Genomic DNA, 13,063 nt, shown 5'->3' on the forward strand with positions numbered 1-13,063 from the left:
GGAAATAGGTGGGAGTATAATCATGGAGGTATTTGCTGAACTGAAGGCTGGGCCTTTTATCAATTGAAAAAGCTGGCAGGACCCAGTTCCACTAGAAGGTACTGCAGTGAAGAGTGGGCCTTGAGTGGTTCTCAAACTTTGCTGAATGTCAGACTCACCTGGCAGGCAGGTAAACATGCAGATTCCTGGGTCCTGCTCTCACAATCTCTGAATCAGGTCTGGGGTGGTGCCCAGGAATCTGCATTTGTAGGCTGCTTCTGGGTGATGCTGATGCTGCTAGTCCATGGGCCACACTTAATGTCACACGGGCTTGGATTCACAACATTCTATTTGCTCAGTATGTCGTGTCATTTGCTGTCTGCCAGGTGAGGTAAGCAATGTATCCCATTTAACAGATGAGAGAAGTGGGGCCCAGCAAGGCAGAGTATGTTGCCCCAATTACGTGGCTGGTTAATACTGACATCAGAACCCCAAATGGTCCCGACTCTAAGCATCCCTACGTGGGAGGGAAGCCAAGGCAACGCTGACCACTGTCCTTCACCTACTAAGCTCCAGGCTTCCTTCTGTCCCTCAACCCACAAAGCTCAGTCCAGTCCCCAAACCAGACTTTGTGCTTTGTTTCTTCTGCTCTCGAACCTTCTCATAGCTGTTTCCTGCCTGGCACTCAAATTTTAGCTTAAACGCCATCTCCTCCAAGAAGCCTTCCCTGACCACCCAGGCTAAGGAGGCTCTGCATTCCTTTCCCCTCCAATTTCACTTGCTATCGTATCACCAAGTTTTATTGTCTTTACAGCTCTCGTCTCATTCGCTTATTGTTTACATGTTCACTACAACATAAGAAACTGCTTACGACTTATGCTCAGTGCCTGGCATATGGTAACACTCAGTATACACACTTGTCTGATGAATGAACGAATGAATGAACGAACGAACAAACAAAAGGATGATCAGAAGGCTACGAGGCAGTACTAGAGGGGAGGAGACAGGGTGAGGCTGGAAGGCAAGAGGGCTCCGCTTACCTGAAGTTTCCTCAGGAACCGCTCCAGGGCGGGCTTGCCCACAGGCCGGATCTTGTTGCGGTCAAGGCGGACCCGGGCATCTGGGCGCCCATCAGCGCCTGTGGTGGGAGTGACAGTAACGAGTCCCTCGCCAGCCTCCAGCAAGACCCTCAGGATCACAAACCGGGCCTGCATGTGGGCCTGCCGGAGCCAAGAAGAAAGGAATTATTTACATCCATGAGATAAGACATATCAAAAGCTTGGTCCAAAGCCTCATACACAGTATGTGCTCAGTAACTGTCAGTTATTCTTACCCCTTCATTCTCCCTCACCCCTGTGGGTCTTTTTCTGCCTATTCCTCTCCCCTTAAATGTATCCTCCCCTCCCTGCTCATAAGGGAAGGCAGGCTGCCCTGGGAAACAGGAAGGCCATTTCCAGGCAGGTCCCAGAGCCCTGTGCCCCCCTTGCCAACCACCATGCCCTTTGCTGCTCCAGACCCCACCCTGATGATAGCAGATACCCCCAGGGGTCCCCCACAATCCAGGTCACCAAGCACTTTCTCTTCTACAATCTTGTTTGCATTCAACAGTGGGACCAAGTGGGCATCATGAACCCCAGTTTACAGATGACAAAACAGAGGCCCAGAGAGGTGAAGTGACTTGCTCAGGGTCACACAGCTGTTAAGGGAGATCAAGGACTCAGACCTAAGTTTTCTGACTCTAAAACGTGTATTCTTCTGATGACATAAGATTGCCTCCTCAAAACAGACTTGTATGACTTTTAAGAACATTCCTGAGGGCGCCTGGGTGGCTCAGTTGGTTAAGCGACTGCCTTCGGCTCAGGTCATGATCCCGGAGTCCCGGGATCGAGTCCCACATCGGGCTCCCTGCTCGGCGGGGAGTCTGCTTCTCCCTCTAACCCTTCCCCCTCTTGCTCTCTCTCACTCTCTCTCTCTCTAATAAATAAATTAAAAAAAAAAAAATAAAGAAATAATGATTAATTAAAAAAAAAAAAAAAAGAACATTCCTGTTGTTTACCCTATTTCCAAAGTACATCTCATAACTGAGCAGCCTAGCCTAACAGCTCTGGAGATAGACTGCTTGGATTTGAATCCTGGCTCTGCTACTTAACAGCAAGTTACTTAATGTCTTTGTGCCTCAATTTCCTCATCTCTAAAATGAGAGTAATAATAGCACCTACCTCCTGAGGTTGACGTGGGGAACAAAGAGTTAATTCAGATAAAGTGCTTAGAACTGTGTGTGGCAGAGTTAAGTCTGATGCAAGTCAGCTATTAGCAGTCGTATAAAATCACCTCATCTGATTTCGCCCTCAGAGGTGGGCAGGGAGATTATTATTCCCATTGCACAGACAGGGACACTGAGGCTCACAACAGTGTGACTTACCCCCATAAGCAGTGGAGTCTGGGATTAAACCCACTTCATGTGCCTCTTAGGTAGATAAGGTTGTCCCATCCTTACACCTAGAATCCTGACCTTGGCCCCCTCTGCAGGCCTCCCCCTGCCAGCTCTCTGCTGGCTCCCACCTGTCTCCAGCTGGAGGCCTCAGGGGTGTAAAACTCCAGAGCAAGCAGCCCAGCCCGAACCATGTTGAGCCAGTTCACATAGATCACATCTTCTGCATCAGCCCCCTCGAAGCCAAAGATCCTGGGGGAGGGACAGGGAGGTGGCAGGGGCAGTCAGAGGCTGCCTGGGTCCTGACCCCCGCCAGGACGCCCTCTGTCCACAGGGAGGCCCACCCCCCATGCCTGTTGCCCGTACTCCAGAACTTGGGGGTTGAGGCAGAGGTAGAGGCCCACACTTTCAGCCCGGCATTCTTCGTAGCTAGAGGCGATGGTGCTGAACTTGCTGTCCCAGGTCTCCCCGCTCCGGTACCAGCTCTGAATCTGGGAGGGGAAGCCCGGGAGGTAGGCTTAGGAGTAGCTGCCACCCCAGCATGCCCAGCCCCCCAGCACCAGGGGGCTCCGCCGAGGCCGCCCTCACCTGCTCCCCCGTCTCTGGATTGATCACTGTCTCCTGGTCAAAGTTAAATGCTCCTTTCTCATCCTGCAGAAGGGTCAGGACATAGGGCAAGTGAGGGAAAGGTGCCTCTGCCCCAGCCCAGTGCTTCAGCCCAGCGATTTGAGCGCCATCCTCGTGCTGCCGCCTCCAAACCAGAGTCCTCTGACCCTGGCTGCCCTCTCAGAGCCCCCAGCACGTGAAAACTCAGACCCAGGATCTCTGGACCCCAGATATGTGCCAGCGGATGGGCTAGAAAGCTGGGATGCTGCTCCCCTATGCGCTTCCTGGGCCCTCTCCCCATGCTGGCAGAGGCCACAGCCTGTGATTCTCTACCTCCAATAAGCATCAGCCTTGCTATCCACTCCACGTGCCAAGTGTCTTTCATGCTCCATCCATTTATTCCTCACAACCACGTCCCCTCAGGAAGGTTCTATTACCTCACTTCACAGAGGAGGAAAATGAAGTCCAGAGACTATGAGCCCCAACGTGGAATCAGAGCACATAACCTCCACGCACACTATCTCTTTACAGTAAATCCGTTTCCAGAGGGCCTACTGTGTCAGGCAAGCCCTAGGGCTTCGCTTTTATTCCTCATGATGGCCGATATGGTAGGAGTCAGGGTCCCTGTTTCACAGATGGGCCAACTGAGGCTCAGTAAGGAGAACTGACTTGTGCAAGGACACAGAGTGGCCACATTTGTCTCCATTTCCCTGTGACTTCAAAGCTTGGACAAGGACAGTTTGCCAGGCTGCTGCCCCCATTAGCTGCTCTCTGAATCGTCCTGACCTCCAGCCCCTCCTGATTCAGTGATGTGCCCCACCTCACAGGGAGCAGACCCAAACCAGAACCCCGCTCTCTCTGATGCCCTGGCCCTACCCCCCCCAACCCCCCACTCCCCGCTGGTCATCTCGTCTGTGCAGCTCCATGCTAGGGGTCCATCATGGGCTCTCCTCAGCCGGCAGAAAGGCTGCCTGTCTTCTTTGTATTCCCTGAGTGGGTGTCCCAGGGGCTCCAGCCACTCTGATTGGCTGGCAGGAAGGGGCTGCTCTCGCAAGAAGTGACTCACTCCCTGTTAATACCTAGAAAGGTACAGGTTCTAGGGAACAGTAGTCCAAAGACAGACCATGCTGCAGCCTCAGGACTGGGAGCCTGCAGAGACTGCGCCTCACAGCCTCCCTGTCCCTGGGCTGTCGGAGTCCCACCTCCAGGGCAGGCTTCCTTGGCCTGAGCCAAGCCACTCCTCCTGTGAAGGAGACCTCAGCTGGACTGTCCTGAGGGCCCTGCACCCTTGGGGCTCCTGGGACATCTCGGGGGAGGGTGAGATAGGAACTTCGCTCCTTTAGGGGCCATTTTCCCCACCTAATCCAAAGCCCGTGAGGACAAAGACAGAAGCAGCTTCACCCTGGTGGGGTTGATCGTGGGGGAGAGGAGCTGCGGGCGCGTTCTCACCTGCACGAAGAGCTTGCCGCTGCCATGGCCCAGCAGCTCGTGCAGTCCCACCTGCACATCAAAGGAGGGCCCCTTCCAGCGGATGAACAGGTCCTGCCGAGACAAGCAGAGGCCCATGCTGTCTACAGCCCCACCACAGCCACATGGCCTGCTGATGCCCCTGCTGCCAAACCGAGGGCCTGTAGCCTCCTTCCTGCCAGGCTCCACGGGGGCCCCCGCTCCGCCCATCCCATCCTTACAACAACCTGGAGGAAGGGACTGCCTCCACAGTTTGACATGTGAGCAAACAGGCCAAGTCTCAGGGCCACCGGGCTGGCAGCCGTGCTCTTTCCTCTCCCTGCACTGGGCCCTCTGCCTTCTTGTGTCAGCCGTCAGGCCAGGCCCGCCCCAAACCCTTGGGCTGCTAGTGCCCACCTTGTCCTCCTCCTCCAGGAAGGTCAGCTTCTCCCGCTGCGTGGCGTAGGCCACAGCCAGGACGTTCCCCAGTGACACATTCTTGAAGCCATCCGTCTGCCTCAGGTCGTCATCTGGAGAAGGTAGGGAGGGAACCAGGGAGAAGGGGCAAACATCGAGGGCCACAGATAAGGAGTCTAGACAAGAGGACCAGGCTGGGATGGAGAACGGAGCGGGGCACGGGGCCAGGGCAACTGTGGGTAGGAGGAGGGGCGACTCAGGGGACACTGTTGCAGCTTGAGGAAGCTCACAGTTGGGGATGTTGATGCCAGCAGGGATGCCAGAGCCAGAGAAGGTGAGAACATCCAGGGAGGTGAAGTCGGGGGTGAGGAACTTGTCCTTCTCGAAGGTCGGGGGCCAGGGCAATTCCTTCAGCAGCTGTTCTGCACTTGCCACCAGGCACTCAAACTTGGCACTCATGGCCTTGTTCACCATGGCCACAAAGCCTGTAGGGAGAGAGGTGGGCTGTGGGCTGGCAGGGTTTGGGAGGGGTCCCATACCCCACTCAACTCCGTGACCCCTCTGGCCATCATGCAGGTACCACATGTCTGCTGTGTGCAGTACCCTTTGCGGGCCAGTGGGGAGAAGAGGGACCCAGGCCTGGTCTCGTCTTCATGGAGGTCACCGGGGTGGGTGGGATATAGAGGCGGCTTCACTGGGTAACATCTGAGATGGATCTTAAAGGAGATGGCAGGGAGGACATAGGGGGTGGTGGGTAAAGATCAGATTCCCAGTGGAAGGGACTGCAAGAGCAAAAAACATGTTCTTTTGGGGGCAACTGAACTGTCCTGCAAGGCTAGAGCGTCTGGCTTGCGAGGTGGTGACTGAGGCAGTATACTATGTAGGAGGCCTGGGACTGATCCTTTCAGGTTTAATGCGGTTGGAGATCCTAGGTTCCGTTTCTGTTTCCAAAGTTGCACTCCGTAACATGTAGTTTCTATGAGAGCCTTCATAAAGAAAGAGCTTCCTGGTCAAATAAGTTTGGATAATACTATTTGCTCTATCTCTAACTTCTTACAGATTCTTTTTTTAAAGATTTTATTATTTGAGAGAGAGAGAGAATGAGAGACAGAGAGCACGAGAGGGAAGAGGGTCAGAGGGAGAAGCAGACCCCCCGCTGAGCAGGGAGCCCGATGTGGGACTCGATCCCTGGACTCCAGGATCATGACCTGAGCTGAAGGCTAACTTCTTAGAGATTCTTAATGTACATTTGCATATTAGAGGTCCTGCAGGCAAGACCCCTTACTGCTTAGAACTGAACCCTTTTTGGTGTAATTCCTGTGAACCCTGCACGAGCTATGCCTTGGAAAGGCCTGGCCTAGACTACTGTGTGGTCAGGCTCCTGCAAAGAACGGATTAACTTGGCCAAGGGTTAGACCTGGCAAAGCCTCCCTGTCTGGAGCCACTGTGTCGGGTGGAATTGGCATACCAGGTCAGGAAGACAGGATGATTAAAACAGCAAAGAAGAAAACGCAACCTCCGGGATTGGTTAAATAAATTAGGGGGCAGCTATACGATGGCCCACCATGCAACTGTTAGTCATGTAACAATAGCAGATATCATGGGAAATTATAATATTACGCAGCTATTAAAAAGAACATGGGGGGTGGCATGCCTATGCCTGGGTGGCTCAGTCGGTTAAACATCTGCCTTTGGCTCAGGTCATGATCTCAGGGTCTTGGGATCGAGCCCTACGTCAGGCTCCTTGCTCAGAGGGGAGTCTGCTTCTCCCTCTCCCTCTGTGCTCTCTTGCTCTCTTTCTCTCTCAAACAAATAAATAAAATCTTTAAAAAAGAAAAATAAAAAAATAAAAAACAAAAAGAACATGGGGGAGTCTGACTGGCTCAGTTGGTAGAACATGTGACCCTTGATCTCAAGGTCATGAGTTCAAGCTCCATATTGGGCGTGGAGCCTATTTAAAAAAATAAAGAAATAAAAATAAAAAGAACATGGTAGGTCTATACATACTGATATGAAAAGATATCTAAAATTTTTTTTTTTGATATCTAAAATATTTAGTGAAGAAAGCAAGTGGCAGAACAATCCATAAAGCATAATCTCATCTACCTGGATAAATTAAAAGTTCTGTGCGTGTGCTTAAACAAAGCTCTGGAAAGACCTGTACTCAACTGTGTGAACTGTGGTGACCTCTGGAGGGGAGTGTCACAGGGGACCAATTTCATGTTTTATCCTACATATTTCTGTATTGTTCCAATTACTTAAAACAAACATGGATTTTTTAACACACACACACACACACACACACATTTTTAAGCATTTATAGCTCTACATAAAAACAAAAAACAGGGGCATCTGGGTGGCTCAGTCAGTTGTGTGGCTAACTCTTGGTTTCAGGTCAGGTCATGATTTCAGGGTCTTGGGATCGAGCCCCGCATCGGGCTCCCTGCTCAGCCTGGGAGCCTGCTTGTGGATTCTCTCTCTCCCTCTGCCCCTCCCTCTGCTTGCACTCTATCTCTAAAATAAATAAATAGATAAATCTTAAAATAAATAAATAAAAACAAAAAACCCCCACAATGTACACTCCCAATTTTAACCTTGAGGTGGGAGCAATCACGGATGATTTCTTTAGTATGTTTTCCAAAATCTGTGACCATGAACATGGACTACTTTTCCTTTTTTTTTTTTAAGATTTTATTTTTAAGTAACCTCTATACCCAATGTGGGGCTCGAACTCACAACCTCGAGATCAAGAGTCACATGCTCTACTGACTGAGCCAGCCAGGTGCCCCTGGACTACTTTTCTTTTTTTTTTTTTAAAGATTTTATTTATTCATTTGAGAGAGAATGAGATAGAGAGAGCATGAGAGGGGGGAGGGTCAGAGGGAGAAGCAGACTCCCCGCCGAGCAGGGAGCCCGATGCGGGACTCGATCCTGGGACTCCAGGATCATGACCTGAGCCGAAGGCAGTCGCTTAACCAACTGAGCCACCCAGGCGCCCATGGACTACTTTTCTAATAACTACAATGAGTTAGGTAAAGAGGGGAGCCTCTGAGATCAAGGCTGCTTAGGATGTTCTGGGGTCTTGGCCCTCGGAAAGGCCTGGAGAATCAGGACCCGGGCAGGCAAGCTGCAGGTGTGCACACCTGTCCTCCCCTCTGGTCCCTGTACCACCTGTGCCCTGGGCCTGCATCTTTGGGCACAGATCTAAGCCCCCCACCAGCTGTTGGGGCTTTCCTCTCTCCTCCCAAGCTAATTTCTCCAGCTTCTAGCAGTTGGATTTTCCAGACTCTATCCCCAGGGGCTGGGGAGGATAAGGCTTGGCACAGAAGTCTAAATCCTCAGGCTGGATGCCCTGCCTCGAACAGGTGGGTCTGGTGGGGGTATGGCTATAGGCATGCGGGGCCAAGGCGGCCTCCCATCTGCCCTGGGATGACAGCAGCCAAGTCAAGTTCACAGGCATGATGTTAATTATGCTCCCATTCACCCATGACCTTTTATGTGCCTGGCGTTGTGCTGAGCAGCCTGCATATAATACCTCACTTCCCACGACACCCAGAAGGGAGTGACCGATGCTCAGATATGGGGTTTACCCAGCTGGGGAGGTCACACAGCCGGTGAGTGGCAAAGCTGGGCTTGGAACGGCCGTAGCCTGTGCCCGGATGAGACAGCAGAGGCAGCAAAGTGGCTCAGAACCAAGGTGCCAGGCTCAGCCACTCGCCAGCTCTGCCTCGATAACCACTTCCATAAAGTGAGGATAGTAATTGTCACAGGACAGTGTCCAAACAAGCTCCTATAGCTAAGTGCCCAGTGCCTGGTAAATCATCAACACTGGTTCTGATTATTTGTATTATTATTGACAAGGGGGGAGGGGAGAACCTTCAGGGGACACCGGGGTAAGCGTTTGCAAGCTGACCCCCGTCCTCCCAGAAGTTACCTTCAAACTCTCCACGGGAACCAAAGGGGTCTCGGTAGCTCTCGATGAACCCGATGTAACTGGGGGAGTAAAGGGCAGAGATGGAAGAGGGGCAGGCAGGAGGGGGGCAGCCAGGGTGAAGGCTGGTGCCTCACCTCTCCACGATGGGGCCTTTGTCCTGTATCCAGAAGCGGGAGCCCCTCTTGTGGGCCTCGATGGAGCCCTGGGTGAAACTTTCTATGTACTGAGCCAGCATCTGTTCCTGCTGGCTGTTGGCTGCATACGCCTGGGGGTGAGCAGGGGTCGGTCAGCCTCAGGCCACCCACCTGTCCCGGCACCTGTCTTTGCTGCCCAGAGGGATCTGGAGCTTGCACCCCTCAGCCCCCAGCCAGCCCTACCTTGGCCTTCTCCAGGTGCTCCACCACCTTCTGGAGGATAGGGGCATAGTCACCCCGAGTCACCTGGAAATGGCTCCCCTGGAATTCGTAGCTCTTCAGCTTGGAAGTCATTTCAGAATGCAGAGCAGGCTCTGAGGGAAGAAGGATGGCTCAGGGAAAAGGCTAGCGTAAGACATCCCAGCAAGCTTCTCACTGTGACACTCTTACTCTAAGATCTTCAATGACTCCCCACTGCCTACAGAAATTAGTATAAACTTTCATTTTCAAAAAATATGTATATAGTTAACTCATTTAAGCCTGACATCAACTCTGGGGGGAGTTATCTCCATTTTACAGATGGGGAAACTAAGGCATGGAGAAGTAAAGTAAGTTTCCAAAGGTCACACGGGCAGCAAGTGGCAGAGCAAGATTCAGACCTAGGGTGGCAAACTGTATTTAGAAAGACAGCCATCACCGAAATGTAAGGAGCCTTATAAGGAGATGAGAGGGTGAAGAGGAAGTAGGAGGTACGGTGAGAGAAGATGCTGGGGGTGGGGAGGGGACATGAGCCAAGGAAAGCAGGGAGCCTCTAGAAGTTGAAGCTGAGAGAGGCGAGGAAACAGATCGCCCCCTGGAGGCTCTAGAAGGAACTGGAGTCTTGTTTCAGACTTTGGACCCCCAGAGCAGTAACAGAATAACTTTATGTTGTTTTATGCCACTACATTTGTGGTGATTTGTTGTGTTTTGCTTGTTGCCGCTAAGCAGTAGGATATATTTCTAGGTTATGCTGTAAAAGAAAAAAGATAAGCACAGTGTCTCCCACCTCCCAAGGTGACATCCCCCATCAGGAAGTGGGGGCTCTTGGCCCTCCTCCTGACGCTGGGCAGGCTTGTGACTCTAGCAGAAGTGATGCCACGGGACTGCTGAAGCCAGGTCATAAAAGGTGACACAGCTTTTGTCCACCCAAGATGGCTCTCTTGGGGTGTCCACCAAGCCACCCAAGGTGGCTCTCTTGGGATGCTCACTGGTGGAGGCCAGCCAACATGGGCAACGTGAAGAAGCCACGTAAGGCGTTCTGGCCCATAGCCCCTGCGGAGGTCCCAGCTGACAGCCAGCATCTTCCGCCGGCCGTGGGAGCATGTCTGCAGGTGATTCCAGCCCCTGGCTGCTGATGGCACCCTAGCCTCCGAGTCTCCCCAGCTGCGGCCTCGGACATTGTCACCTGGCACAAGGTGTTCCGATTGTGTCCCATCCCGATTCCTGACCCGCAGAGTCTGTGAGCGTGAAGAGGTGGGTTTATAACCCTAAATCTGGGGGTCATCCGTACACAGCAAGAGATAACACACCAGGTGCACTCAGGCAGCCTGGCTCCAGAGCCTCACTCTCCTTGGTCAAATCCAACAATGTGCCAATCCCTAAACTTTCCCTCCACCATGCTCTGGGGCTCACACCGTTCCCTCCATCAGAGGGTGCCATCTTCATCTATTCCCACACCAAAGATCTGAGTTTCTACCAAGTGCTAGCCACTGGGGAGACAGTGGTCAGTGAAACACACAGTTCCTCCTCTTGAGGAGCCCGCAGTCAACAGCAACAACAAAAAAGCCTGGGCAATTACTGGGTGTGCTGATGGGAAAAGAGAACGTCATGGAAGGACAGGGCAGGGTGCTGGAGAAGGTGATGTGCAGGTGTTCATCACGTGAATGTGTAGACGAGAGGGAGGACTTCGAGGTGGGAAAGGGGACAGACCGTGCAAAGTTCTGGACGGCAAATGTGACAGCACGGGGTTTTCAGTAAACTACGAAGTACGGCTTGGGCACAGAGTCTAAGTGGGAGGCGGGCAGGGATATGGGGCTGGGGGCTGGCAAGTGGAAAAGGGAGGGTCAGGTTGCAAAGGTCCTCATAGGGGTCTGGACCCCAATTTTCCTCTGAGAATCCTCCTCCCCCCACCTCCAATTCAGGTGCATGGGAGGGGCTGACCTCATCATCACCTGGCTCTGAGGCAGGCTTGGGATCAGGGTCCAGACAATCAGAGATCTATCTGTCCCTTGACCACAGGGATTGGTTCACAGATAAATACGGGTCCCAAAATAGAGAAACTAGAGCCACTCCCAGACCTTATTGAAGAAACTTCTGGGAGAAAAGGGCCCTCTTTCTGCTGGAGTGGCCAGGCTGGTGTCTATCAGGCCCTGTGTGGGAGGAACACGCCATGGATGAAGTTGAGAGAGCGGAGCCCAGACACAGAGAAATCTCTTGGAATACGGTCTGAGCAGCTGGGTCCAGCTGTGCTTGAAGCCATCCTACTCCAGGCTTCTTAATTACCCAAGCCTGTTAAGTTCCCTTCTGGTTTAGGCAAATGTACAATAGAGTCTTCACTTGTGAAGAGTTCTGAGTGATAGAGCCCTCGGAGGTGGATTTGGGCTTTACCCCGAGGGTACTCTGAGAGATATTTAGAAAGCGGACTCCAGTACGTTCGCCATCTCCCCCTTTCTATTCTCCCGAACCTCCAAGACCCATAGGGTCACCTCTTCCACTAAGCCTTCACTGATGTGCAGTTTGGATTTCTCTTCTAGCCTGTGATGGGGCAGGTGGCCCAGCCTCTGTTCCCATTGTTCACATGGATTGTTATCCTTTGTGCCACTGCCTGAAGGATGGGGACCGTCAGAGGCTTGCGGCAGTAACATCCACCAAGTGGCCTGGAACCCCTCTCCCTGTCCTCATGTCTCCCCCTGTATCTTTACTGTCGCAGCCAGCCCCGGGGCTCGTGTCCCCCTCCTAGGTACCACCAGACGCAGAGCACAGCAGGGAGCACGGCGCCTAGTAGGTCTGCAGTCAACGTGTGCTGGAACTATTAGGTCCGTCACTCCCTGGGGGGCCCGGTAACCCCTGTCCTCAGTCCGGCCCCCTCCCCCTCCCCGGGCCAGGAGTGCTGAGGAGGGAGTAAAGGGGTGTGTGAAGCAGCTCACCCATGCCAAGCACAGAAGCCAGCCGCACCTCGTAGCAGGGCTTCCCATCCTGGGGGACGCCCTTGAAGAGTCGCGTGTTGTAGGCACTGAGGTTCTGGAAAAGACCAGGGCAGGGGTTTGGGGAAGAAGAGTAAGTCCAGAGGGGGCCACAAGGTGGGAGGAGGGAAACGGGTTCACACCAGGGAGAAAGGTACAGAGGCAAAGCAGGCTGGGGCGTCCGGGGGATCGTGCCTGAGCCCGCAGGCCAGGCCGGGCTCCCCGAGACGCTCTGCTCTATACGCTGAGCACTAAGTTTACTAAGCGCTGACCCCACTGTGTCAGCTGACCCAGGGCTATGCGAGGCAGCACACGTGGAAACTGTTGCTGGGAGGTAAACCCCATGAGGGACTCCAGGACCTAATCGGAGCAGCTCTGATGTCTCCGCTGTCCTGCCCTCAGGCTGTCACGAAGGCCTTCGGCCTGGGGCGGGCAGGGGCAGCTCATCACTGGCACGTGTGGGAACGTCTTCCTCGCTGGAGCCAGGCCAACTCTTAGACAAGGATTCCCAAGTCTTTTCTACTTCAAATGCCCGGATGCCGTGTCTCCGGACCCAAGCTGAAACCTGGGAGTGGGTGCCAATGGCGAGGGGGCCCTGTCAACCCACTGTCCCAAGTTCCCCAACCCTCAAACCTGTGAGTCCAGAAAGTCTTGGGCCAGTTTGGCATCTTCCATGGTGCAATCCCCAGAGAAGTAGGTGGTGATTCCCTGTCGGGGAAAGGGACAGATGGGAGGAGGAACTGCCGCGGTCAGGACACATTGCCCCCAGCCCCTGGCTTCCTGCACTTCCTCCTGGCAGCCTCCACCCTGCTCCCTCTCATCTCTTTCCAGGGGAGAAAACCGTAACACAAATCACACACAGACGCCCATCTCCAGCCTTCCTGCAGCTCTGCTC

At 53.3% G+C, this 13,063-nt stretch overlaps 1 protein-coding gene across 5 annotated transcripts in view; it reads right to left on the reverse strand.

Annotated features, from left to right (window-relative positions):
• Positions 1 to 13,063, reverse strand: part of DPP3 (dipeptidyl peptidase 3) — a 31,868-nt gene that overhangs the window by 5,921 nt on the left and 12,884 nt on the right. For 4 of the 5 annotated variants that reach the window (XM_006749073.3, XM_031020190.2, XM_031020191.2 and 1 more), the window contains exons 5-16: positions 12,802 to 12,876; positions 12,133 to 12,226; positions 9,191 to 9,321; positions 8,948 to 9,078; positions 8,814 to 8,872; positions 5,170 to 5,364; positions 4,880 to 4,992; positions 4,466 to 4,558; positions 2,999 to 3,061; positions 2,777 to 2,901; positions 2,542 to 2,662; positions 1,020 to 1,199 (exon numbers count right to left, since the gene is read on the reverse strand). In XM_006749073.3, the coding sequence (XP_006749136.3) occupies positions 1,020 to 1,199; positions 2,542 to 2,662; positions 2,777 to 2,901; positions 2,999 to 3,061; positions 4,466 to 4,558; positions 4,880 to 4,992; positions 5,170 to 5,364; positions 8,814 to 8,872; positions 8,948 to 9,078; positions 9,191 to 9,321; positions 12,133 to 12,226; positions 12,802 to 12,876 (1,380 nt within the window). The remainder of the gene's footprint in view (positions 1 to 1,019; positions 1,200 to 2,541; positions 2,663 to 2,776; positions 2,902 to 2,998; positions 3,062 to 4,465; positions 4,559 to 4,879; positions 4,993 to 5,169; positions 5,365 to 8,813; positions 8,873 to 8,947; positions 9,079 to 9,190; positions 9,322 to 12,132; positions 12,227 to 12,801; positions 12,877 to 13,063) is intronic. The other variant, XM_031020192.2, reaches the window with a different exon arrangement.

This window comes from Leptonychotes weddellii, chromosome 11 (assembly GCF_054177405.1).
Source record: "Leptonychotes weddellii isolate Sample4059 chromosome 11, ASM5417740v2, whole genome shotgun sequence".
NCBI lineage: Eukaryota > Metazoa > Chordata > Mammalia > Carnivora > Phocidae > Leptonychotes > Leptonychotes weddellii.